This window comes from Rattus norvegicus, chromosome 4 (genome assembly GCF_021556685.1).
Source record: "Rattus norvegicus strain SHRSP/BbbUtx chromosome 4, alternate assembly SHRSP_T2T, whole genome shotgun sequence".
NCBI classification, from domain to species: domain Eukaryota; kingdom Metazoa; phylum Chordata; class Mammalia; order Rodentia; family Muridae; genus Rattus; species Rattus norvegicus.
In genome coordinates, this window is record NC_141537.1 from 154,275,927 (window position 1) to 154,302,330 (window position 26,404).

The following is a 26,404-nucleotide window of genomic DNA, read 5'->3' on the forward strand; positions in this document are numbered from 1 at the left end:
AGTGTGCACATCACAGACCTCCTCTACTTACAAACGTCGTCTGCTGAACTGGGATGACGTGCACATGGCAGCATTAAAGCTTGTTTGTCATGCCACTGTTGTAGCTATGCAAATGCAAAACCACCTCCCTCTCTGGCAAACTCAACTCTGGAAGTAACTGCAGCTCACTGAGAGGAGGGTAGAAGAACCCACTGGACACAGGCAGTGCACTGTCAGTCACTCCTAAGACTCGGCCAGCAGGACTCACCCTCACCTTGGGACTTGGGGCAGTCCAAATGCAGGCCAGTCTTCAATCTAGTGCTATCCAAAGATAGGGACACATGGAGACCCTGAGCTGACTGACTATTGGCAGTGGAAGGGGGACTGAAGTCCACAGGACTGACCCTCCAAGGCTCCCTTGGAATACCCAGAAGACCCAGGTTAGTGGCCTGGAAGCTGGCATCCGACCACCTCTGAATCCTTCTGAAGCAGACACCAACCTGGGGAACTATAGATTGAACTCCCAGAAATCTCAGTAAAGGACTTTAGTTCTAATGGACGGAAGTGTTTGCTGGCTCAGGGAACCAGGGCATGGCCCATGCCTCTCACACAGTCTCTCATTTAACCTTCGCAACAGCCCAGGGTGCGCAATTTCATCACCCCGATTTTACAACAGTGTGTGGGGCTGTAGTGTCCCCGAGCTTGTCAATCCAAACCCTAGAGAAGAAAGGCCAGGCAAATATTCTCCCTCTCACTCTTTCCTCTCCCATAACGGTGCTCAGAGCCTGACCCCTGTTTCAAAAGTGCATGGTACATGTTCTCCACAAAAAGTCAAATGCCAGCGCATCCTCTGCACATTCAAACTCCAGCCAAGTCTTTGTGAACTTCAGGGTTCGGGGAGAGTCGGACATTCTGCTCGCACAATAGGTTCTCTCGGCTGGCAGAGGCTGTTCACCAGGTACCAGAGAGTTTACCTACAGAGTAACAGCTGTCAGCAGGTCGGGCTCACAGCAGCTCTGCTATAAATGACGTACTTCATAGTGGGTGGCACGGCCAACACCAGGACAATGATGGGTAAAGAAGAAAATAACACGGGGTTGGGGATTTAGCTCAGTGGTAGAGCGCTTGCCTAGCAAGTGCAAGGCCCTGGGTTCTGTCCCCAGCTCCAAAAAAAAAAAAAAAAGAAAAAAGAAAAAGAAAAAAAAAGAAAAGAAAAGAAAAAGAAGAAGAAAATACCACGTCGCTGGCCAGGTCAGCCTCACTGAGCTTCACTGGTAGCAAGAAAAGATAACCAAGATGTTGTGAGGGTAAAACCGTATGTTAGATGCAGCACATGACAGACAAACTTATTTAAATAAAGGAGCTACCTTAAAAACGAAAATACAACTCTACTCTGAATTGCCTTCCCTCTGTCAACGAAAGTAAGCGAAGTTTGAGAAACGGGGAGGGATAGGAGCTGGTAGAACTGTAAGAGAAACGTGATTAGGAGCGGCCGTGCCATGCCAGCGAGTTCACAGGTTCTGTACTGAGGGGACCTCTCAGCAGTTGACATGTGTCGTCTTTCTGTTTGGATCCTAGAGACACCTTGGGTAGACAGAAGCCGGCTGCGTAGGGAGCTGAAGGAGGAGTCACGCACACAACAGAGAACATTCTCGATCACTGTTCGCCAAGAGCAATGCATGCCCCCTTTCTTCAGAACCAACGAGGGAAACTGTTAAAAATGCAGTGGGCTCCATGGACCCTACTCCAAACTCACAGACTTTGGGAAGGTTGGGGAACACGTGCCTCCCCTCGGGGAGTTTGAGAACCGTGGCTTCAGACACAACTCTGTCTCTCGCTGAGTATCCAGTTTGATTTTGTTGTTGTTGTTGTTAAGCTCCAGTTCTAGAGTATTGTGTGCTTCTGCCATCCCCCCAGCATGTCCTGAAGCTGGCCACCTTAAGAACAAGTTCAGCATTGACTCCTTATTATCTTATTATCACCTAGAAAGTCTCAATCTCACACAGAGGCAGACGCTGGGCAGGGAGGGGGGGGGGATAGCCATCCACTGATGCACAGGTCTAAGAGCAGATACAACTTCTGTGCCTAACCAGAGCTGCTTTTGAAGCTCCTTCAAGTTGAGGGATGGGACCAGAGCTCCAAAGGAGGGCAGCGGGGGAGAGAGGCAAACACTTTGAAGAGCGAGGATCAATAGAAGGAGCTCCTGCTTTGGGGTGACACTTTGGCCTATAATATTTTGACATGGGAACGATTTCTTTATTTTAAGAAACAAGGTCATATCTCCATTGGCTGCATAGACTGCAGCAAATGCATTATGCATACTGACTCGAGCCATGTCACCATTCAGTACTTGGTGTCTATCTCTGGGACCTTTGGAAGCTATCCCCAGTACGTGACCCCACCCCGACCATGAGACACTGAAGGACCCACACACACACACACACACACACATCACTTTCCCCACTACATATCTGCAGCTAAATTGCAAAAACTGAGAAAACGGTGTAACTCTAAAATATGTATCTAAACCAGCAGTTCTTTTTGTTGTTGTTATGGGGTTTTTTTTGTTTTTGTCTTGTTTTGTTTTGTTTTCGGAGCTGAGGACCGAACCCAGGGCCTTGTGCTTGCTAGGCAAGCGCTCTACCAGTGAGCTAAATCCCCAACCCCTAAACTAGCAGTTCTTAATGCTTCCACCCTTTAATACAGTCCCCCATGTTGTGATGACCCCAGCCATAAAATTACTTCATTGCTACTTCATAACTATAAATTCGCTACTGTTGTGAATCATAATGTAAATATTTGATATGCAAGAGATCCTATATGTGACACACACACACCCCCCCCCCCGACGCAGTCATGACCCATAAGTTGAGAGACTTAATCTCTTTGGAAATGTCGAAGGTTCAGTAAAAAAGGGACTTCCCCCTTGACAGCATCAGAAGCCACAGCTTCAGTCACAACTCCAGGAAGGAGAGCCCCATAACATTCCTGCTTCTCCTAAACCAGGCTCATCCAGGAGCCCAATCCCAGGTAACAAGAAGGCACCTGTGACAGGAAGGCGGTGGGCTTGGTGACCAAACATGCTGTGGGAAAAATCACATGAAGACTGCCAACGTCTTGGCCTGGGCAGGAGAAAGTCACAATGTCTCTGCAGCCTTTGCTGGAGCTCCAGGCAGCCCTGGTTCTGCCAAGTGCATTCCAGAGCTCGCCTCACAGGCCCAGACCAGCAAAGGCCTTTGCATTTGCAATGACTTCACGCTCAGCCAAAAGTAAACACACTCTCCACTTTTTCCATGGACAAATACTAACCCCAAATTGCCAGGGTTGGCCTCTCTTAAATCCAAATGGAAAGCCACCTCCTCCGAGGAAAATAAAGCCATTTTAACTCAATGATACCCCTTGGCCACAAAAGAAAACTTTGCTAAAAGCTTCCTAGAAACTATTTATCATGCAATCATGCTATGATCGAGCAGTCAAAGCCTAACAATGGAACAATGGCACTCAAAATACTCACGGCCCATGATCCAAAAAACGCTCGCTCTAGCGAACACCTGCACTCAGGATTTAAGCAGTACATCTGTAACACACACTGCTTATAAGATCCACCGCTCGCACACTCATATAGGCACACACAGCTCACAGCCACCTGATTGGAATATTCTTCTGAAAGTAGCCTGTGATAAGGCAGGTGCCAATTTGAATAAAAAAAAGCAAGGTGGCCGGGAAGATCTGAGCAGTGGCAAACTTCGGCGCCGGTCAAATACACGTCTCGCCCCTCTCCCACCTTGCACTCTGAATCTGCGTCCAGAATTCGGTTATCTAACACGTGATAAGACATGCAGAGCTCCAGACTTACCAGGTTGGAGTTGGTGGCGTTGGAGTCATCTTCCGGAAAGGGAATATAGATTGCTAAGGCCACACAATTGGCAAAAATCGTCAATAAAATAATTATTTCAAATGGTCTGGGGCAGGAGTTAAGGAAATCAATGCTAACACAAGTGAAACAAACAGACGTCCATATATATATTCTTTTAAATGAATCAAAAATGCATAAGAATTCTGTTTAAACAATGCATTCCAAGTCCCCTGTATTTTGAAGAGAAACATATGCCTTTTAAGTGCTTCTCATGGACCCCTGCCAAAATTTTTTCCTAATATGTTAAGAGCGGTGGAGGCCAGTCGCGTGCCAGAGTAAACACAGATTTCTAAATAACTTCTTCCCCTCTTTTATTTATTTAGATTACATTTGATTTCATTTCCCCCACGTGTGGACTTGGGGTAAAGAGCTCCGTCTGCCCCAGGAAGGATCCCCCACAGGACCCCATTTCCACATGGTTCGTGAACTGTCGCCAAGGGACCCAAGCATACTTGGAAGGAAGTGGTTTTAAACAAGTAGTCCTTCGTGGAAATCTACAGATTTTGCTTTTCAGTTTTTGGAAGCAAAGTGAGAGTTCTACCTCCCTGGAGTTTAGGACTCCCCAAAGCCAGGTAGGATGTGTGCTGTGGCTTCAGAGGTAGGGATCGTGTCCCCTTTGCCAGTTCAGATCCGCACAGGACATGGTGACGGCCTGAGCTATAGAGCATCAACCAAGGGTCCACTTGCTAGTAACAGTACACTCTCATGTTCTCTTGCTGTGACTTCATGGAAACACCAGGATGGGACACGGTGACAAGTAAGCTCATATGATAGCACTCTTCCTCTGAGACTACACCACATCCACCACCGAAAGCAGGAAAGCCCCAGTCGGTGTTCCCACAAGCAAGTTCCTTTCACAGAGCCTCTTCTTTTTTTTTTCTTTTTTCTTTTTTCTTTTTTCTTTTTTTTTTTTTTGGTTCTTTTTTTTCGGAGCTGGGGACCGAACCCAGGGCCTTGCGCTTCCTAGGTAAGCGCTCTACCACTGAGCTAAATCCCCAGCCCCCACAGAGCCTCTTCTAATTAGCCTCCCATTGCTCTGATAAAACTCCATGACCAAAAGCAACTTGGAAAGGGAAAGGGTTTACTGTAGTTTATAGCTCGCAGCCTATCACAAAGGGAAGTCAGAACAGGAACTCAAGCCAGGAACCTGGAGGCAGGAGCTGAAGCAGAGCTCATAGAGAATGCTGATGACCGCCTTGCTCCTCGTGGCCTGCTCAGCCTGCTTTCTTATACAACCCAGGACCACCTGTCCAAGAGTAGCACTGCTTGCAGTGAGGCTGGGCCCTCCCACATCAATCACATATCTAGTCCAAATCTTTGAGGCCCAGAGAAACTAAAAAAAATCCCCAAAACCTTATACCAAGCAAGTGGCCATGCAGCTCTGGAACCAGATCCCCTGACCACCATGTCCCATGCTCGCCTCGTGCCACAGCCTTCAAGGTTGGATTTATGGGCATGCTGGGCTGCACTCAGGGGGAGTCTGCATGACTGCCTTCACGATGGATCCCCAGCAGCCTTGTGGCAGAGCAGAGGATGCCTCCTAAGATATGCCATCTTTCAGATGTGTCTTGGTATCACAAGATGCCCTGTGAGAGAACATGACCAATCTCCCCTTTACAAACATGGCCATCCTCACACCTGCCCAAGACCCCCAGAAGGCAAGAAGCACAGCCACACCCAGAGCCTGAACCTAGCAATGGGTTCTTACAGCCTGCTGCCCTGAGGTGCCCAATAGCAACAGCAATGGTGACAGGACCTAGCATTAAGGCAGGGGTGACAAGGGCAGAATCTGACATGCTTCCAGAGCCTCCAGGTCCAGCTCTGTGATGACCTTGCTCCCCAGCACCTGGGAAGAGAGCAATCTCTTCCGCTAACAGAGGAAACTAAAGCTTCTGGAGGTTGTGTTGTGCCTGAAATCATCAAGTTAACAGCTAGAGCAGGACCCAGACCCAGAAGGTCAGTTCCTGAGTCAGTTTCAGAACCACTTTGTGCTGATCTGCCTGAGGTAGCCATGAGGGCATTTCTGAAAGCTGGTTCTCCCAACCCTCCTCTCACATCCCCTTCTTCTTCACCAGGCCCCAACCTGCTCAAGACAGTAACTCTCAACACAGGCTGCAAGGTACCATTCTCACTGTCTGGTGCCCTATCAGGTGTCCTCACTGCCTGTACCAGTCTGCGAGCCATCCCCTACCTCCTGCTCCATGCACACAAACGTAAAAGCAACCCACCCGTCACCAGACACTGAAGCACCAGGCTGACGCTGGAGGATCCTGGAGAGAGCTGCAGCCAGGAGCTTCCAGCAAGCCTGACGTACCCATGGTACCTCCATCCTTTACTGCCTATCTGAGGACAGCACCAGGCTGTCGAGAGCTGTTGAGTCCAGTCCATCAGTCTCCCTCCTCACCTGTTCTAGGCCATCTGGAGCTTTCACACAGCTAGTACTGTGGGCTGCATTCCCTCCCTCTCCCCAGGTGGGAAGCACCTTCTCTCAGGAAGGCCAGTCCCACTAATCATGCAGTGAGGGCTACAGATTCAGGCCCCCTGTAGAACTACACTGGAGTGCACTTCCTAAGTATGGAGTGGATAGCTATCTCTAGTCCCACCCAGTAACCACATATTTCCACCTAGCAATTTACTGTCTAGTACCACAAAGTAGCCATCTAGTTCTACCCAATAACTATCTTGTCCACCTAATGTCTCTCCATCTGGTCCCACCTACTAACTCTCTAGTACCTCTTAGTAACCATCCAGTCTTGCCTAGGCCTCGGGCCCGCCATCCAGCACTGTAGTGCAGAGCGTTTAGGAAGGACATGGATTTTGGATGTGGGAACCCTGGATTTAAAGCCAACTTTGTCAGCACATGCTGTATGAATTGGGGGTGGGGTCTTTGGATCTCAGGCCTCCGTGCTCTCCCTTCACAGTGGCTACCCATAGGGTACCACTTCTCTCATTCTGTAGTTCTGAATGCAGCCTGGCAGAACTGTCTAAGCTCAGCCTCACACCCATTCATGGACTCCGTGAGGCTTCTCAGCCTGGACATCTTGGCAGCAGCCCTTGCTTAGCGCTGTATCCTATTATAGTTACTCCTGGGAAAGGATCTCAAATATCCCAGGAGGGAGTGTTGTTTGCTCCACAGAACTTAGTCCACCCTAGGTCACCATCTTTTACCTCCCAATCACTACCAGAGGTTTTGAAATCCTTTCCTAGAAACTCGCAAATAAAACCAGACACTCCACTTGGAAAGAAGCATAGGACCCTGTCTAAATGAGTTGGGGTTAAAAAGGTACCCAGCACTAAGTCTCAAGGTTCTGATACTGTTTATTCCAGGCCATGTGACTTGGGGAGTTTGTTGTGACTCATTCCATCCCTAGTGACAGTCAGAGCTGAGCACTGATGTCTTGTCCAGTGGAACTCCAAGATGCTGAGAAGTAAAGAGGCATGCCCATGGTGACAGCCCATCCCTTCAGAGACATGTTTTCTAAAGTCCCCTCTAACCTTTCTGTGTGTTCAGAGTAGATACATGCTATTATAGACGATGCTTTGAACTTTGGCTATACCGTAGCCTTGCCTGCCTGGAGAGCTCTGTAGACATCTGGGGACTAGTGAGACCTGTGGCTCCTAGAGTTTGCTAAAACTTTCCTGGCGATTCCAATGCAGTGCCCAGGCTGAGAACCTCTGGTCCTGAGTGCTAAGCCAAGGGCTAGAGCCACTGACCATATGTCCTCATGTGTCTCCTGGCCCATTTACACTAAAAGATCAGGGTGTGAGCTACAACAACACAGTGCCATAGAAAAGAAAGTTGTGAAGAAGCAGCATGTGATAGCAACAAATAGCCACATAAGCGGCTCCCAGGTGACTTGAATGTAAGTTCATATCCCACACTGCTCATATCCCACGCTGCTCCTGTCCCACGCTGCTCCTATCCCACACTGCTCATATCCCACGCTGCTCATGTCCCACACTGCTCCTGTCCCACACTGCTCATATCCCACACTGCTCATATCCCACGCTGCTCATGTCCCACACTGCTCCTGTCCCACGCTGCTCATGTCCCACACTGCTCCTGTCCCACACTGCTCCTGTCCCACACTGCTCATATCCCACACTGCTCCTGTCCCACACTGCTCCTGTCCCACACTGCTCATATCCCACACTGCTCATATCCCACACTGCTCATATCCCACACTGCTCCTGTCCCACACTGCTCCTGTCCCACACTGCTCCTGTCCCACACTGCTCATATCCCACACTGCTCCTGTCCCACACTGCTCCTGCCCCACACTGCTCCTGCCCCACACTGCTCCTGTCCCACACTGCTCCTGTCCCACACTGCTCCTGTCCCACACTGCTCATATCCCACACTGCTCCTGTCCCACACTGCTCCTGTCCCACACTGCTCCTGTCCCACACTGCTCCTGTCCCACACTGCTCCTGTCCCACACTGCTCCTGTCCCACACTGCTCATATCCCACACTGCTCATATCCCACACTGTCTTCTCTAAGGTCACTTGTGGCAGCAGGAGAGTCTTCTCCTTCTCCCAAATGCTTGGGAGTGAAAGTGTTTCAGATTTAAGCTCTGTCTGGATTTTGGAATCCCTGCAGATTCATAATGAGATATCTTGGGGATAGGACCCAAGTCTGAACTTGAAATCATTTATGTCCCAGATATACCTTACCCATACAGTCACTACAAATTTTAGTGCCTACATTTTGACTGCAATCTGTCACATAACATCAAGTGGACGATTTTCCATTTATGGCATCTTGTTGATACTGTAAAAGTTTTAGATTGTAGAAGAATTCATATTTCAGATTTTTGGTTCAGGGATGCTTGTAATACCAACAAATTCTGGGACCTTGTCCCGTGAGCTGGTGACTCATGGAGTCTGGGGGAGGGGGCGTCCAGAATCCTGACTGTCATCACTGCAGCAGTAAGGATAAGATAGCTTTAATATCTATGCCTGGTAAGCCCCAGAGGGCCAGCCCCTAGGTGCAGGTCCAAGGCACACCTTGGCCAGCCCACAGCATAAAGGATATTTCCATTCAACAATGCTGATGCATGCCCTCCTGATGGGGTTCTTCAGAGTCAGGCAGAGCAGAGCCCGGGGCGGCCGTGTGGCAGTTGTGCCCCCCTGCTTCTTGGGTTTCCCATACTGCTGCCGCTTCCGCTGTGTGGAACTGACGGTAGAGATGGTCGCATTGCCAGCACTGCCCATTAACTTGGCCTGCCGGGCGGCATCGATGGCTGCCTGCCAGGACAGTGCTGCCCCTGGAGTAGGGATGTGCTCGGGGGCAAGTCCTGCAGCTGCATTGGCATTCATGTTGGCATGAGCTGGGCGTGGGCTCCCATAGTTGGAACCTGTGCAGAGAGAAAAGACAACAGTTACTATGGTGAATATGGGGGCATTGGGGACACATTTTGGATTCTGGACACAATTTTTGACAAACAAATAAAAATGTTTTTTTCCCCCAAGCTATTGCAGGAACTTGGGAAGCGACATACAAAAGCACTAATATGTATGCTCCAGGAAATACAGCCACGAAATCTATTCCAGGCCCCGCGTGACCTAGTTCAGCTGGATGAACCTGGGCCTGGCACTCTCTTCACTAGTCTCACTGACTTGACGTAGGCAGACAAGAGGTGAGAACATGCGTTCATAGCTCTGAGCTAGTTAGAAAGTATATGGGGAACGGCGAAATTAATGCAACTTCTGACCCTTAAAATACATGCTCATAAGAGCACACAAATAAAAGGATACTCGTTTAGGTAGAATGGGTAACGAAGAAAAGGAAGAAGATGAGGGTGGGATACGGGGATCAGGAGGAAGGAAATGTGTATGTGTGAGCAGCTCATCATCCCAGCACTAGAACTGATGGTGCAAAGACACAGTACACCCGAGAGCGGGAAACTCTACACTCTGCAGTGAGAGCGTCAAGCCAAAGTAAGCTCCTATCCAGTGAAGTGATCTGGGCATCGAATGCCCGCCTCTCCAAGACCACATCTACATGGTTCCAGGGAGGCACTATTAGGAGGTAATAGAACATTTATGGTAGAGTCTTCCCCAAGTCACTTTCTTCTATCATGGAGGTTACTTTAGTGACTTAGCTACTTCTCAGTTAAGATGAGTCTATTACCTGTCTCATGCAATCCAAAGAGACCCAGGCAACATGCTTGCATGGTGCTCAACACACTTGCTGGTTTCCAAACTCTCTCTCCTCCCCATCACTACAGCAACAGAGACAATAAAACTTCAACTATAAGCCAAATGATTGACATCAGTATCCAAGATGCTGACAGCGGGGTCCTGAGCCTTTCCTGGCACAACAGCAAATCGTATCAAGGTAGATTATCGTTTCTTCCCGTGGACAGAGAGGAAGAAGCGAGAGATGCACAGATGTTGTGTACTTAGTATCACCCACTGGATACCAAGGCAAGCACATCAGGCCTCCTTTGGCACCAGCTGTCACCAGCCACCTGCACAGCTGGTGGATGACATCTGTGGTGTTAGACTTCAGCCTCATTCCACAGACCTCGGTAAAGTGTGTCCGTTGTGCCCACACCCTGGCATACTCACCTCACCACACACTCCCTTCTCACTCTCCCCTTCCTCAGCCCAGGGGCGACAGGCAGCTCCTGCACCTCAGGGGCTCAATATGTTTTCCGGAGTATCAGGCTTGTGAAGAATGGATCTCTCCTGGACTGAGAAGTTCCCCATCTCACAGTTTATCGCTGCCTGGCCTCCTTTCAATATATAGATGCTGAGTGTAAAAAAAGGAAGGCTCCAGAGGCTCGGGACATAGGCCTCAGAGCAGAGAGCAGAGGAGCATGGGTTTGGATTAGCCAAGACAGCTGAAGCAGAGCTGCTCTCCAAAGCAGCAAGATAAGTGTCTCCGTTCAAAACCCAAGAAAACAAAGGAGCATGTGACTCATTAAAGGTCACCAAATGAGACAATGGAAGATTTTGCTGCACTCAGGGCTCACCGGGAACTGCCAGACTGGATGCTTCCCTCCTTACCTAACACTCCACACATGCACATGTGTGTGCACACACACATGCAGATACACGCGTCCACACCTCCTCCTGGGCTTTTGGGTTGAGCAGGGAATGGTGAATATCTACATTTAGTGATCAGCAGCTCTAACACTAACACCTACGGTGAGTTCCCAGGGTACCTCCCCGGTGACAGAGAGTGGAAAATATCCCCGCTTCTTCTTCTTACACTGACATGAGCAAGTCCAAAATGGACCTTCTGCGTCCCATCTTTGCTTGCCCAACTGGGCTAGAACTTAACTCTTCCTGGCTCTGTTCTGTCTGTGGCTTGCAATTTTGACTTGGTAGACTCTATTTGTGGCACTGACAAAGTTAAGTGGACACTGTTTCAGCTCCTGGACTTATCTTCCTATATTTCTATAAAAAGCAGCCATGTTCCCCACTAAGCCTAGCATACCCCCAATTCCCTATCTGCACCAGTTCATTGCTTTCATCCCTCTCAGATCAGCTGCCTGTTCACAAAGCAAGCAGTGTCAGGGGTTGGGGGTGGGTGACTCTTGAGAAGAAGGCAGAAAGCCCCAGTGTGAAGACCAGCAAGGGGTCCTGGGTATCCTCACACTCCATAGTGAGACCCATTCCCAGATACAAGGATGCCTCTAGGGCACACCATCAGGAGAAAGCACATGTTAAGAGGTCTGAGCGTACAGAGGAATAGGATATCACCTCCTCCCTTGACTGAGAACAAGAATACAGCTATCTTAGAATACCACAATAGCCTTTGAGTGACAAAGGGCGGTCCCACCATAAATGGCCACATGTGGGAAAAAAGAGAAATGTGTTCTCCAAGGTTAGTCTCCATGATGGATATACTTTAAAGTCACTGTGGCTTTGGCTTCTCCAAGTCGCTTGCCCATCCCGACCAGAAATTCTAGGAGAGCCTAAAGGACAGCTGCAATGGGAAATACACCCTTCCGTGCATTCTAGTAGTGGGGGGGGACTTCCATCTCTGCAGCAAGGATTCTGAACCCAGAGTAACACCATGAAGGTGGGACAGCCCCGCATTGTTTCTCTGATGCTTTTTGTTAGCACAAAATCACCACCCAATGCAAAGACCAATTTTCAAATTATAAGGTTGATTCAAAGCTTTGCCTCCTGGCTGCCAGCTGAACCGAGGCCACCGGCTAAGTCTGATCTGGCTCCAGCCTTACTGGGTTATATCCTCTGATGCTCTCCTCGAGTCCAAGAGAACCCCAGAACTGCAGCCCAGCAGACCAGACCACAGGAAAACACATAAGACCTCCACAGCACCAACCTCTGCCAGACGTAAGAAAAATGATTCCTGTTTGCCCAGCGGCTGGGCTCTCTTGAAGATAGCAACATCCCTGCCTACCTCACAAAGGTGTTGCCTCTTCTCAGAAGAGCAAGAACAGTGCAGGGCCCCAGCACAGACCCACTAGTCTCGTCTCACCCTGCCCTACAAGGGCCCAGAGAGAAGTCCCAATGTTAGAGTAGTTTGGTATCTCCCCGTCAGGACGATGTCCAATAATGACACGGTGGTTTTTAAGTTCTCCATCCCAGAGGACGCTCAGCATCTATTGCTAGCGGCTATAAAAACAGTGATGTTCCATTAGGCAAGAATGCTGTCACCCTTTGTACCGTAAGCAATCCCCAACTGCTCCCACATCCCATCCTCATCGCATGAGGGGGTCAAACCTTCAAGAGGCAGGATCTGATGAGAAGGACTTGAATCACTGGAGATAGGGCCTTGAGGGAATATTATACCCCACCCCTCCCTGTCCTTCAGCTTCCCAGCCACCATGAAGTAAAAGGTCTGTGTAAGCTATGCTCCCTGACCATAATGTAATGTCACCCACAGATCCAAAAGCAAGGAGCCATCGGACCATGGACTGACTCTTCTAAACCGTGAGACATAGTAAACTGCTGCTCCTTCCATGCAGTGGCCTCTGGTCTAGTGTCTTGGTGACAGAGAGCTGACTGACACAAGATAGGCCACAGATAAACATTAGTTTACCAGACACCTTAAGCACTGTGTCCTTCCCCTTACCCTGTGGATAGGAACTCTGAGGAAAGAGAGGAGACCAGCGCTTTCCGCCTCCCATGCCACCGCTCTAGCCCAGGTCACCATTCCTTTCCTGCTGCAGGAGTCCCTGAGATTTCTCTCATTTCCAGATTTCCAATCCAAGCCTCACTCACAACCAGTCACGATGACCTCTTAGGAAATAAAAACACTAAATCAGGCCCTGTCACTCTCCTACGCCAATCATTTTCAAACCCAAACTTCCCATCATGTTCCTTGAACCTGTGTATGCCGACCCAGGCCACCTTCCCTGGGCTTACGTACTGGTTTCCCTTCCTTCCTCAAACATGTCCAGTTCTCATCAGCTACCATGTGATTCTGTGTACTTAGAATGTTTGTTCGTCTGCCATTTGCTTTGTACTTTCTATTCATATTCCAAGCCTGGCTTTAAATGACTCTGTCTTAAAACCTCTCTCTCTAATCCCCCAGAACCAGGCAAGACTTCCAGTGGAGGGATTGGGACACCAACCCAACCACAAAACCGTCAGCTTACAATCTGCCCTGCCAGCATGATGTGCCGGGGAAAAGGTGGCAGAGAAATTGAGGGAATGGCTAAGCAATGACGGGGTCTAGCTTGAAACCCATTTCATGAGAGAACGCCTACCCCTGACGCTACCTGGCGGACGAGAAACCAGAGGCCAGATGGCTTACAGCCTTAGGATAGAACCAAACACACCTGGGGAAAAAAGAGGTAAAGAAATGATTTTGCCTGGCGTAATCACCATCAGAGAGGCTCCATTCAGCAACCCATGGCAACAAATGCAGACACCCACAGTCAAACAGTAGGCAGAACTCATGAATCCTGTGGAAGAAGGGAGGAAGCATGGTAGGAGCCAGAGGGGTCAAGGACACCACAAGAAAACCTACAGAATTGACAAACTGGACTCACAGGAGCTCACGGAGAATGAACCAACAAGCAGGGAGCCTGCATGGGTCTAGCCTCAGCCCTCTGTATATATGCTATACTTGTGTGGCTTAGTGTTTTTGAAGGACTCTTGGCAGAGGAAGTGAGGGCTGTATTTGATTACTTTCAAGACCCTTTTCCTCCTACTGGGTTGCCTCATCCAGCCTTAATATGAAGGTAGGTGCCTAGTCTTATTAGAACTTGATATGCCTTATTTGATTGATAACCCTGGGTAGCCTGACCTTTTCTGAAAGGAAATGGGGGAAGAGGGAGGTAAGGGGGGAGTGTCTAGGAGGAGAGAGGAAGGAATAACTATGGTCAAGATGTGATATGCAAGAATAAATTGAGAATATAAAAAAGCCTTCTAATCTAAGGACACAGAACCTAACCAGAAGGATCCAGTATTCCTGTCACCTCCCTCCTCCACACTACCCTTAAGTAAAGATGCCCAGATCCTTGGGCAGCATAAAGGGATCCCGAATGAGCCACAGACATGAAAAAGATACGGGGCTTCAACAGTACAGCCTTCTTCTGTGGTGACTTCTGCCACAAATAGAGCCTGTGACTTCTGAAGAATACCTATGTGACTTGCAGATCAGAAAGCAGCTCACCCCAGGAAAGAGAAGGCTGCAATGACTGTCCTGCTGCAGTCCCTGTCACTTCAAGACCCTAAGTGCACAGCAATGGCCTCCTTTTGGACCAGGAGTCACCCAAAACCTTTGCAGTCCTCTACCTGGACTCTACATATATCAAGCCCTCATGGGTGACAAGGGCCCCATATTTCCCTCTAAGTGTAGTAGCCATTCTAAAACCAAAGGTGTACTGGCTTGAGCCAGTGCAAAGCTTGTGACTGGAAAGCAAGAGGACCCTGTCTCCTGGTCTTGAACCAGCCAAGTCTGTCCATCGCCAGCTTGGAGGAGCCTATCCACAGATGAATCCAGCAGGCCTTACAGGGTCACCTTGTGGCATGGAATGACAGGCAGGTAACTGACACGGCTGCTCTTCCAGCTTCTTCCTGCTGCCTGCCTGGGCTACAGAGGCAAAGACCTAAGCCAAGTCTCAGTTGCTTGCCCTGAAGCCAGGATTCCTAATGCAGCTTTGAGACTGCCCAGCCAAGACCCAAACAGAAACCAGAGCAGACAGAGCAGGAGTCTGCGCACTGACACAGTGCTTCCAGGTCCTGCCAACAGCTTCTCAACCCCATGGGCATTGGTGACATCCCCAGCTTCCCTTGACCTGTTCTGCAGTGCTCTTCAGATGTCATTCCAACAAGACAATCCTAGGGCCTCCTTCCCCAACCGTTCCAGCTAATTCTAAAGTCCTTCATCCATTCCTGCATCCTGAATTCTTTCTTCCTAAAACCACCAGAGCTGCTCAGGACACGTCAGCCTGCTGCATGGTGCTACGCAGTACGGCTCAGTTGTTTGAATTTGGGTTTTTGTTTTCTGATATGGAGTCTCACTCTAGACCTGGCTGAGCCCCAAACTCACAACACAGCCCAAGCTAATCTCAGACTAAAGGCAATTGTGCCCCGGCCGCCCAAACGCTGGGATTACAGGCATGAGCCGCTATTCCCCAGTCCAATTGTAACATTTACGGTAGTGGAAATGGTATGTCATTCTGAACTATCCAATATGGTGGCTGTCAGTCAAATGCGTCTGTAAAGCACATGAGATATCTCTGGGACCATGGAGGAAGCACATTTTAAGTTCTATTTCATTTTGATTAATCTCCATCTAAATAGACAGGGACAGTACTACTGTGCACTCGGGGCAGAGCACGGTGAAGACTGGGGTATGAGGTAGGGAAGAGAGATAAGGAAGCCCTCGGTTTCTAGGCAGGGTAGGAGAAACCAAGAATGGATCTGGGTGCGATAGATGGGATGGTTTTGCTGATCCTGGAATAACGTGCCTGCAAAAAGACCTTCCAGAGCGTAAGTGCTCTCAGCTCTGACAGACAATAAGGCCGTGGCTATCTACCCGTCTGACACTCAAAAGACCAAGTGTGGAACAAGTTTCCTCAAAGGGCTGACAGAAACCTGGTATCGTCCCTCAGGCTGACAGGGGGGCGGTTGAAAGGAAAGCCTCCTCCCTTGACTGTGTCATCCATGGAGCTGAGCACCTGAACTGCTTGAACACAATACAGCAGTAAGCTAACTCCTCCTCACCTTTGCAGGACAGAAGAGGTGCGGAGAGCAGTCCCGTGCCCACAGCCATCGCATCTGTTCCATAATGAAGGGACAGAGAGGGGCAAGGACATCTGCAACATCTCCCCAACTCAGCAGATCAGCTGCTGCCTTAAATAGAGCACCTTCCTCCGATGACCCGCCAAAGGCAGGGGGAAGGCAGGTAGAGAAACTGAGCCTCTCCAAGGCCACACGAACCAGATGCAGCTTTGAGACTGCACAACCAAGACCCAAGCAGAAACCAAACCAGACAGGGCAGACCCTGCCAACAGCACCCGCACCTTCTCCGACCAGCACGGAAATCTCTTCTCTGCAGTGTAGCAAGTCAAGAAGGTGACAGAGGAAACGGAACCCCCAGAAAGAGTCCCACTGAGGAAAGAACCATCTGCTCTGATCACGGTTAAGCTGTCCCCACTAGACACTAATCATAACACTGCTTGACCCTTGACGGCCAGCATCAGCAGGCATGGAGGGGGAGAACTCATGGATGCAGCAGTTAAATCACAGACTCCCAACCCTGAGGGCAAACCACGACAATGGTAAACCACTCCCCCATGTCTTCCCTGGCACGAGGCGAGGGAGGCCTCCCTTTCTGCTGTTCACACCACCACTTGCTGATGATACACCTAAATCCAGTGAGCTCCATGAGTCTGCTGAAAGTCAGCATTTCAGACCTGGTGGTTGAGCAATGTGGCTCTGACCGAGGGCAGACAACATGGTGGACAAACAGGAAGTCCTTGGGATAGCTGCTATCTGGGGACAGTGTCACAGTAGCATGGCAAAACCTTGACAGAAGACCTGAGAGTTCAAACCTCATAACCTTCACATTTTTATTGCATTTCCCAAATTCTGTACATTAAAAGGTTCTTTGGTAGAGAAGGGCAGAAAAAAATGTATTTGTTGTATAAATTACAGATACCACCAGAATTACCACAGCCAAGCCAGTGCCCGACTCCTGTCCCACTGCTGAAAGCCCCTCCAGAAGGGGCATAGTCCCGCCTAGCAAACATCTGCCTGCTGCCACAGAGAGGAGCAGGGCTTTCCATGCACCCTCTTCATGAATACCTGGTGACCCTGTGCCGCCCACAGCCAAGGCTCTGGACAAAGGCCACACACAGCCAGGCATTTGCAGCAGTGGCTCTGCAGAACAAAGCTGGGTGGGCTGAAGGTGAGCGAGATAGAAAGGAGGCTTCGGGGGCACACGTACTTTGTCTGCTGTAGGCTCCCTATCTGGGGTGAGTAGATGTGTGTGTCGCATCTCTCCAGGGAAAGTTTTATCACAGGACATACACCCAGGCTCTTGATTCTATCAAGTACCAAATAAATAGACACTTCTCTGGGCCTCAGTCAATTGCTCAAAAAAATAGAATTAGCAATGCATTCCTTGCAGGATGACCAAGAATACTAAATGAGATTTTATGTCTGGAAGTTCTACCCATAGGGCAACAGCTTACTAAGAACTGCTCCAGATGCCCACGCGGAGTGCCTCGGGACACAAAGGAAGACGGCCTTTCAATGAAGAGACATGAACACGAAAAGCGTGTTATTATTTTAAATATTCTCCCTATGCACATTCTACGGTTTATACAACCATGTCTTAAAGTTGCCGCATTCCATACACCCAGATCAAGTGTCAGTTCCTGAAAGGAAACTACAGGTACAGTGAGATCCAGAGGATCCCACAAAATGTTGCCCCCTTTCCAAGGAGTCCATCGAGAAAGGGCTCTGAAATCGTTCCACTGTTGGAGTCGCATGGCAGGGTGCTACTCCTCATAGTCACACAGTGAAAAACAACAAATGTATAGAAAAGAGTCACACTGGCCTGCTTGTCTTACTCCTGGATGTCTCTCATCCTCACTGAGGTAGAAGAAGAAACGATCATTTCCACATTGCTTCATAATTCCTGGACATTTAATAATGCCAATGTGCAAAGACTAATATTTCTTTCATTTACAAAGGGGATTATGCCCATTTGCCTTGTTAACTCCGAAAATCCCTACCAACAGCCAAACAGCAAAGCAGAAGGCAACAAAAGCAACAGCACTAAACCCGCAGGAAAACAATAAACTCCATGTTGACTACAGCTGTCTAGGCCTAGACTTTCCCCACATTTCGTGGAGAGCACGAAGATCAAAAACCCAGAGCTCTGAACCCTCCTCCCAGCTCCCTCCCTTCTGCTCCGTGCTCACCCCTGCAAGTCCCCTCCTTAGCTCTCCTCTCCCTAGTCTTCTGAATGAAGCCCTAACACTGTGAGAAGACCTCTGTCTCAGCACACAGGTCCCAGCTCTCTCTGAAGCAGGCATCACGTGGCTCTCACATGCTCACCAACTAGCCTGACCCTAAAGGCAAGGCCTCTCCTGCCCATTATTTGAGCTAAACAAAGAGCACCCAGCCTCCCCTCTCTCAAACAACAGTTGGACTCTTTCCAATGCATAGGCCGCCTGAGATAGCACCCAGCTACTCTACTCGCTGCCTCCTGTTGGCTTATGCATAGAGACTCACCACCTCCTGAGAGCTACACATGGGAACCACGTGCAACCCACAAGCATTCATCTGAGAAAGGTAGCAAGAAGACCCAGGAGATCTCTCTCTCTCTCTCTCTCTCTCTCTCTCTCTCTCTCTCCCTCCCTCCCTCCCTCCCTCCCTCCCTCTCTCTCTCTCTCTCTCTCTCTCTCTGTCTCTCCCTCCCTCCCTCTCTCTCTCTCTCTCTCTCTCTCTCTCTCTCTCTCTCTCTCCCCTTCCGTTGTGTCCATCCTAGCCTCATCACAGTTACATGGCAGTCCACAAAGCCAGAGAGGCACCGCACCACAACTAGTATTTCTATGATTAACATTAGAAGGTGGCAAGTATTGGTAGCAATATATTAGAGCAGGACCATCACGCATGTCTCGTCAGCAGTGTGGAATGATATAAGCCATTGTACAAAGCAAGATAGAGGTTCCTCAAAATTTAAATATTCAATTACTACACAACCAAGTGATTCCACTTTTAACTTATTAAAAGTTAAAAGGTGCTGAAGAGTTGGCTCAGCGGTTAAGAGCACTGTTTGCTCTTCCAGAGGTCCTGAGTTCAATTCCCAGCAACCACATGGTGGCTCATAACCATCTGAAATGGGATCCAATGCCCTCTTCTGTGTGTCTAAAGACAACTACAGTGTACTCATATAAAAAAAAAAGTTAAAAGGTCCAATAGGTCTTTGCACACCAGGGTTCATAGCAGCATTACTCACAAGAGACAAAAGACAGAAACAATGTAAGTGTTCACCAATGGATCGACAGGTCAGCAAAAGGTCTCACTGGAATATTGCTCAGCCGTAAAGAGGAAGGATACGCTGATGTATGCTCCAACAAGAAGAAAAACATTATGACACCTGAAATAAGCCAGATATAACAGGATTCCATTCCTGGGTGGTAGTCAGGCCCACACTCTAAATCGAACTGTCTCCATTTCATCAGATCATATTTGGGGGGGCTATGGTAATTAGGCTGTGCAGCTGTGGGAGAGCCATCATCCATGCTGGGTAGACTCTCAGGTTGGCTTTTGGGGGGGTCACCCAAGCTCCTGTTAGTAGCCCTCACGGAAGCTCTGGAAGTAGCCCAATAGCTCGTATAACTCAATAAGGTAAAGGCTTGTGGTCTGAGACACCCAAGTATCCTTCCAGCAGTAATAACAAGAGACTCTGAACCAGTACTGAAGGGATCCCAGGCCCTCCACAAACACTTCCAGGGAGCAATGACACAGGCCCAGAGAGGGAGTCAAAGAATCTTGGCTATAAATCACTTTCAAATATCAAATAAATCAAACAGGCAGATCCACAAACATGCCTTCACGGCTGAGTCAAACCAGGCACCTGCCTAAATGCATCTCAAGCGCCATTAAAGACCGGATGTCAAAGTCTTGGCTAGGTATCTTCCCAGCTTCAGTCTTGCCCAACACCACCTGCAGGGTAGACCACAGGACAACCACTCTGCCACTCTGGCACCACTCCCAGAGCTGGCCCACACTAAGTACAGAAGGAGGTGATTGATGAAGGAATGGCTTTTCAGTTCTACAAGCTGACAACTGTGTCAGGGGACACAGCACCAGTGTCTTTGCTGACAGTATATGAGGCAGAGAGGCACCTGTGGCCATGTCCAATGAGACCAAGCTAGGGTTGACTTATCTGCAACCAGTCCTGCATCTTCCCTGACATTTAAGCCCATGTTGGCGATCCCATGTACTGAGATACTCTGTACTCTCCTCACATGTATCTCTCCCATCCTTCCTGTGCTCCCAACTGCCCAATGTCTCTGACACTTTCCTGACCCAGTTATACCTGGAGTCCCTCTACTCCAACATCCCTTCTTCCTTTGGGGCAGAGGAAGAACCTGGTGCCTTCATCTTTGGATGTACTCAAGGCTTGGGACAATAGATACCACCAAGTAGAGTATGCTTGGAGAACCTAGTCCTTTACTCAGGCCAAGGCACGTCAGTGCTCCCAGTTCTTCCTCTGATTCAATTGCTTTGGAAGACCAAGACAAAAGGTCTAGACACCTCTCCTCTGTGTCCTCGTGGTAATCAGGAAGGTTATAAGCTTTAAGACAAAGTCTATCTGGTCTCTTTCTATGAAGACAGCAAACAATGGGGAATAGAGTGTAGCGTGTGGAAATACTTGAGTTTAGGGGATTGGACAGCAAATGACAACAGCAGCTATCTTCCCAAAGGGAAAGTATCCTGACTAGTGGTTAAAAGCGCAGATGGTGGTCATAAAAGCCCCAAGGGCCTGTTCTGAGCTGCCAGTTGCTAGTTCCATGACCTCAGCATATTGTTCAAGCATTTAAAGGCACCATAAGCACTCAGCCTGGTCCAGCTTCTTCTGAGGTCACCATGGCACTGCTGGCATCGTTTTTACAATTACAAAAGCATCTAAGGCTCGGGGCTCTAGAAATAAAGGAAAATTCAGGAAAGGCGCCTGGGAAGGCTAAGGGATGAACTTGTCCAATGTCTGAAACTCATGCCTGTATTTACACGGAGTTAACTGCATGTGATTCTAGCCCTCCCCACTTCCTGAATAGCAATCTTTCTTGGGTCTGTTTCTGGGCATAGCCGGATACTTTGATCTCATCTCCGATCCCCTAGTAAGTAGCCATTTGACCCTGAACAAGATCACCTCCCGTCTCTGTGAAGTTACCTCGCCTGCAAATAGAAGTTCACCAAACGATCTCTAAGGTCCTGCACACTTTGCCAACAGTCACGGATTCTGAAATTCATATGTGGGTGGTAGAGGAATGTGTTGTTTGGAACATGCTGTCAAAAGGACTCAGCTTCCCGGATGGATCCTGAGGCCCCTACACACCCATACCCACCCCTGAAGTCTCTCCTCGAATGTTTATATAAAGTGGACCACAAAATCTCGGCTCTATAGGGTAGGCACTTCCTTGAGTCTTCCCCAATCTTTAAAGCAGAATCCCCTGAAAGGGGAGAGAAACACCTATATCCTACCCACTCAGCTTTAACTGGCACTGGCACTGATTTATAAGCGATCACCTTGCCCTCCCTGGTGGCTTCCTCAGAAGCAGGAGATGGTGGAATGAAGACCACCACTGCATACACAGTAGGTGACTGAAGGGACCCTCATTCTAGCATGAAATGTAGAGGGCCGATACAGCTCTGGCTCCTGTGATCTCCACTGAAGATTCTGTACCCTAAGCATCATGACAGAAACGTGGGGTGCTTTATAAACCTGGGTGGATCTCACATTCAAGATGGTCAGTGTTTGGCCCAATCCTCCTGTGATGCCGAGGAATTATGAAACTCAACATGCAGACTTTAGGGCAGTGACCACTCAGCCATATAAAGAGATCCCCATGGGGGAGAGAGAGCGTTGTTCCTTCATATTCAAGAAAGGGGCCAATGAGGCAAGACCCTGCCATGACCACATGTGCTCTTGAATACAGATCTTCATTAGCAGATGTGCACACACAGACACATGTCACTGGCGAAGGATGCAGAAGCACAGAGCACTGCCGCTCTCCTCTGTGCGTCTCATGGCCTTTGCCATGCTTTCTACACGCTGACATGGTGCATCTGTGGCTTCCCATCCCTGCTCAGCTATAACCTGCAGTAGAGCCGGTTCCCCTCCCAGACTAAAGCCTCAGTACAAAGTACAAAGTGAGGAGCCCAGAAGTGCTGTGTGGTTCCCAGGATCCCTCACACCATGAGCTGAGGGTGACCATAACACTCCCCCCCCCCCTCTCTCTCTCACACACACACACACACACACACACACACACACACACAATTGCTGCTCATCCAGGGACATTCCTCTTTCAGTCTGTAGCCTAATTTAGACAGGAAGTCAAAGCAGCCAAGGCCAGATTGGCCAGAAGGTTAGCTGCAGGCAGCTGGAATTTCTGAAACTTGGCTGGTCAGAATTTGAGGCCATCCCATCTCTAGACTGTGACTTGGCATGTGAGTGACATCGGTTCCCTATCCTTCATCCATGGCTCTTATATCTCATAGCCAAACGCCCTGACTCAGGTAGGGAATAATTCGGGAGACGCATGTGACATTTGTAAAGTTGGATGGGAATTGGGCATCTACATAGACTCAAATCACTATGTCTCAACCACTCTACCTTCCAACTGCAGGATATTTCCTAAATTAACTTCACTTCTTAGACCCTTGGCATTCTTCTCAGCAAAAGGGAACAACGCGATGTAGTCAGGATCAAATATGAAGCACTAGTGCTTATGCTTGATTTCTGAAAAACGGCTGTTCTGAAAAACAACATCACTTCAAGCTGGCAACCACAGTCACCTCCTTCTTCCCAGACACTACTGGATGTCGGCTGTCTTCCAGCCACCCCTCACAGCCCCTGCACAGTAAGGTCAGGCCATCTGTCTCAAATAAAACAAACTGCATCTCGGGAGACCCTTCCCCTCAATGCCACGTCTTGGGCTAAAGATTCGCCCTCTAGGGCAGCAGCCCATCCCAATCCCCATACACAATTCATCACAGGCCATCCCAGGCATGGGGAGATATTCTTATATCTACATGGTCAGCAGCTTGCAATGGCTTCCCATATCAGACATAAACTGCAGCATAACTAAACTTTCAAATGAATCCACTGCACAAGTTACACATAACCCACAAGGACATGCCGCTCACAAGGTAATGTCAGTTCCATTCATTTGACCCAAGGAATTTTACCCAGGACCTGGAAGGAGTGCACAGGCAACAGAGTGGTGCCTTGCCGCGTCTTTGGCTTCCACTCTCTGCTTCCCCTTTAATTAACTGGCACCCAGAAGCCATTCTCCCAACACCTCATCTTCCTTTGTAACATGCTCTGGGCAGCTTTACTGCTCCATGAGCCTAGGAGAGAATGCATAATGAAGAACCCAGAGGAGAAATGGAAGCTAGGGACTGGGGCAGACTCAGCATGGCAGAACTGGGAGGCCCCAGAGAGTACCTGTGCCTCCCCAACCCCCGCCCCATACACCAACTCTCTTGCTGTAGGCTCTAGGCAGGCCAAGGAAAATCGACACTCAACCCCAGGACTACAAATCCATAAATGCCACTCCATTAACCCAGGGTGGAGTCTGAGGCTAGAAGGCCCAGAATCAGAGACCTTGCTATCAAATTGCCTTAAACTGCCCAAGGCCCATTGTTGTATGGCCTTCGAGTCCCCAAGAAGTTCATGTCCAAGTTGCTGTCCTGATTATCCAAATGGACCTGATGCAACTACCTAGATCTTTACCAGTGATCAGGAGAACAAAGGAACAGATGCTATACTGCTGGCCTGGCAGAAGGAAAGGGAGAACCTTCTGGACACTAGAAACGATGGAAAACAAACCCACTCCCTGCAGCATCCCAAGGGACCTCAAGTTTGCAGACCAAGTGAGGCACCTGCCTTCCAGGAGTGAAGGACAATACATTGTTGTTATTAGCTAAGTCTGCTCTGATTTGTTACAGCAGCAGTGGGGAAAAGATACACCCTCCTCTTCTCTGCTTAAAATCTGCAAACTGAAGAAAGATACACCCTGCTCTCCTCTGCGTCAAATCTGGAAACTGAAAACCAGCAGGGCAGGTAGAGTCTTGTTTCCAAGAGGCGCTGGTCCTGCCGCCAGAGCAAATGAGTACCTCAAACTCTGGGTTCAAACAGAAAGCCCTCACTCTCTCCATTTCTGCTGGGGCAGAGCTGTGGCGGCCAGCCTTGCAGCCAACAATCCCCAGAGGCTGAGAAAGGTGGTCCAGAAAGAAGGGTCTCCCACTATTGGTTTAGAATGGACCAAGGAGACCAGGTGAAACTCGACAGCAACACACATGAGCATCCAGAAAGTCCTAGGCTCAGGCCATGACTGAAAAACAAAACAAAACAAAACAACGACAACGACAACAACAAGCCACTAACTTACTTTACATTTATTTACTCATTCATTTATGTATTGATGGGGGTGAGGTCAGAGAACTTCTCCCCCCTTTTACCATACAAGTTCCAGGGGCTTGGTGGCGGGCATCTTTATCTGCTAAGCCACTTCACAACCCCAAAATGTTTTCTTTAAAGGAAAAAAAAGCACTTCTTAAAATATGATAGGAAACATCCAGCATTACAGAATATCAAAGAAATACACTGCGGGAAGCTACTATCTCACACCCATTAAGGTGGCTGCCGTTATCAAAAGACAGAAAACAAGTGTTGGGGAGGCTGGGGAGAAGCTGGAACCCTTGTGCAGTGTTGGTGGGAAGTGAAGTGGTGTGAGTGCTGTGGAAAATAGATGGCAGTTCCTCAAGAAAACCCCCGAAAATAGAACTACTCCATGATCCAGCAAATACACTGCAGAATAGGAATCCAAAAGGATGGAGAGCAGAGACGCAAAGGAGTGTTTGCACCCCCATGCTCGTACGCGAGCGAGGAGTTTGAACATGATCCGACTGTCTGTCAACAGAAGAACTAGCCCAGCCTGTGATTATATGCACAGGGGGGAGAGTTCTCTGCCTTAAGAGCAATGGGATACGACACGCTATGACAGAGATAAACTGAGGGCACTGCAGGCAGTGGAAACTCGCCAGCCCCAAACGGAGAAGACTGAGGGGCCTGCAGGGATGGCACTCCTAGAACCATGGCAGGGGCTGGGGAGTGGCGAGGAGTTACAGTTTAGGGTTCAGGTTTTCAAGATTAATATTTTCTGGTGATGCTTTTCACAACACCGTAAACATACTTAACACTAATGAACTGTACACTTAACTATCCAGATGGTAACGTTCATGTTACGTGCACTTTACTGAAAATGGAATTATATTACATCTCTGGGCCTAAAACCCAGCCCAGCAGCACCAAAGACTCAAAGGCAGTGACAATGTATCCAAAGCCCCTCTGCCTGGACCTCTGTAGCACCATCTCCCACAGGCCACCAGGAGCTCTTCCAGTATGAGCAATAGATGCTACTCCAAGGGCCTCACAGTGGTACCAAGCTGTATCCATGGCAGGGCCCAATAAACACCTGATGATTCAATTTTTCAAGCCTATGACCTTTGTCTCCTACTAACAAATCCTATTCCTCCAAAAGGGCACTCAACCCACCACAAACCCTTGCCAGGGCTGATTCCAGTCGAGGAGAACAAGGAATGGCCAGTGTCATTCGGTGTGTGTCCTTACCATGCCATCATCCAGCCCTTGTCCAGCGTTCTGCAACTGCATTAGTCAGGTTAATGGAGAGAGCGTGGGAGCCAAGGTAAAGTCAAAAAGACTCTCAAGAACACACGTGGTTGTAGCCACTGATAAGTGGATATCAGGCAAAGAGCTTGGAATACCCACGATACAACTCACAGACCACATGAAGCTCAAGAGGAAGGAAGACCAAAGAGTGGATGCTTCCGTCCTACTTAGAAGGGGGAACAAAATAATCCAGGGAAGTAGAGGGTGGGAGGGACTTCAGAGGAAGACAGGAGGGGGAGGGGGAAAGAAGTGCAGAATCAGGTATGGGAGGAGATGGAGGGGATGTACAGAAAGCTAGGAAATGGGGAAGGAGAACTGGGGTAGCAACCAGAAAGTCCCAGATGCCAGGAAAAAAAGAGCCTCTCAGGACCCCAGGGGATGACATTAGCTGAAATACCCCACATAGGGGAAGGAGAACCTGTTCAGACCATATCCAGAGGTTAAGCATGACCCCCAGACTGAAAGATGTGGCCACCCACCCATTTCCAAAGTGTTAACCCAGAATCGCTCCTGTCTAAAGGAAATACAAGGACAAAGAGTGGAGCAGAGACTGAAGGAAAGGCCATCCAGAGCCTGCCCCACCTGGGGATCCAGCCCACATGCAGACACCAAACCCAGACACTCTTGCTAATG

General features: G+C 49.0%; 1 protein-coding gene across 27 annotated transcripts in view; it reads right to left on the reverse strand.

The window, feature by feature from the left end:
* The window catches only part of Cacna1c (calcium voltage-gated channel subunit alpha1 C), a 623,916-nt gene that overhangs the window by 466,807 nt on the left and 130,705 nt on the right, over positions 1 to 26,404 (reverse strand). For 13 of the 27 annotated variants that reach the window (XM_087655857.1, XM_087655846.1, XM_087655861.1 and 10 more), the window contains exon 1: positions 3,836 to 4,067. Coding sequence is in view for 6 of the 27 variants with exons in the window: in XM_087655872.1 (XP_087511998.1) it covers positions 3,836 to 3,939; positions 8,931 to 9,254 (428 nt within the window). In the remaining 21 variants the exon portion in view is untranslated. 27 annotated transcript variants of the gene reach the window in all.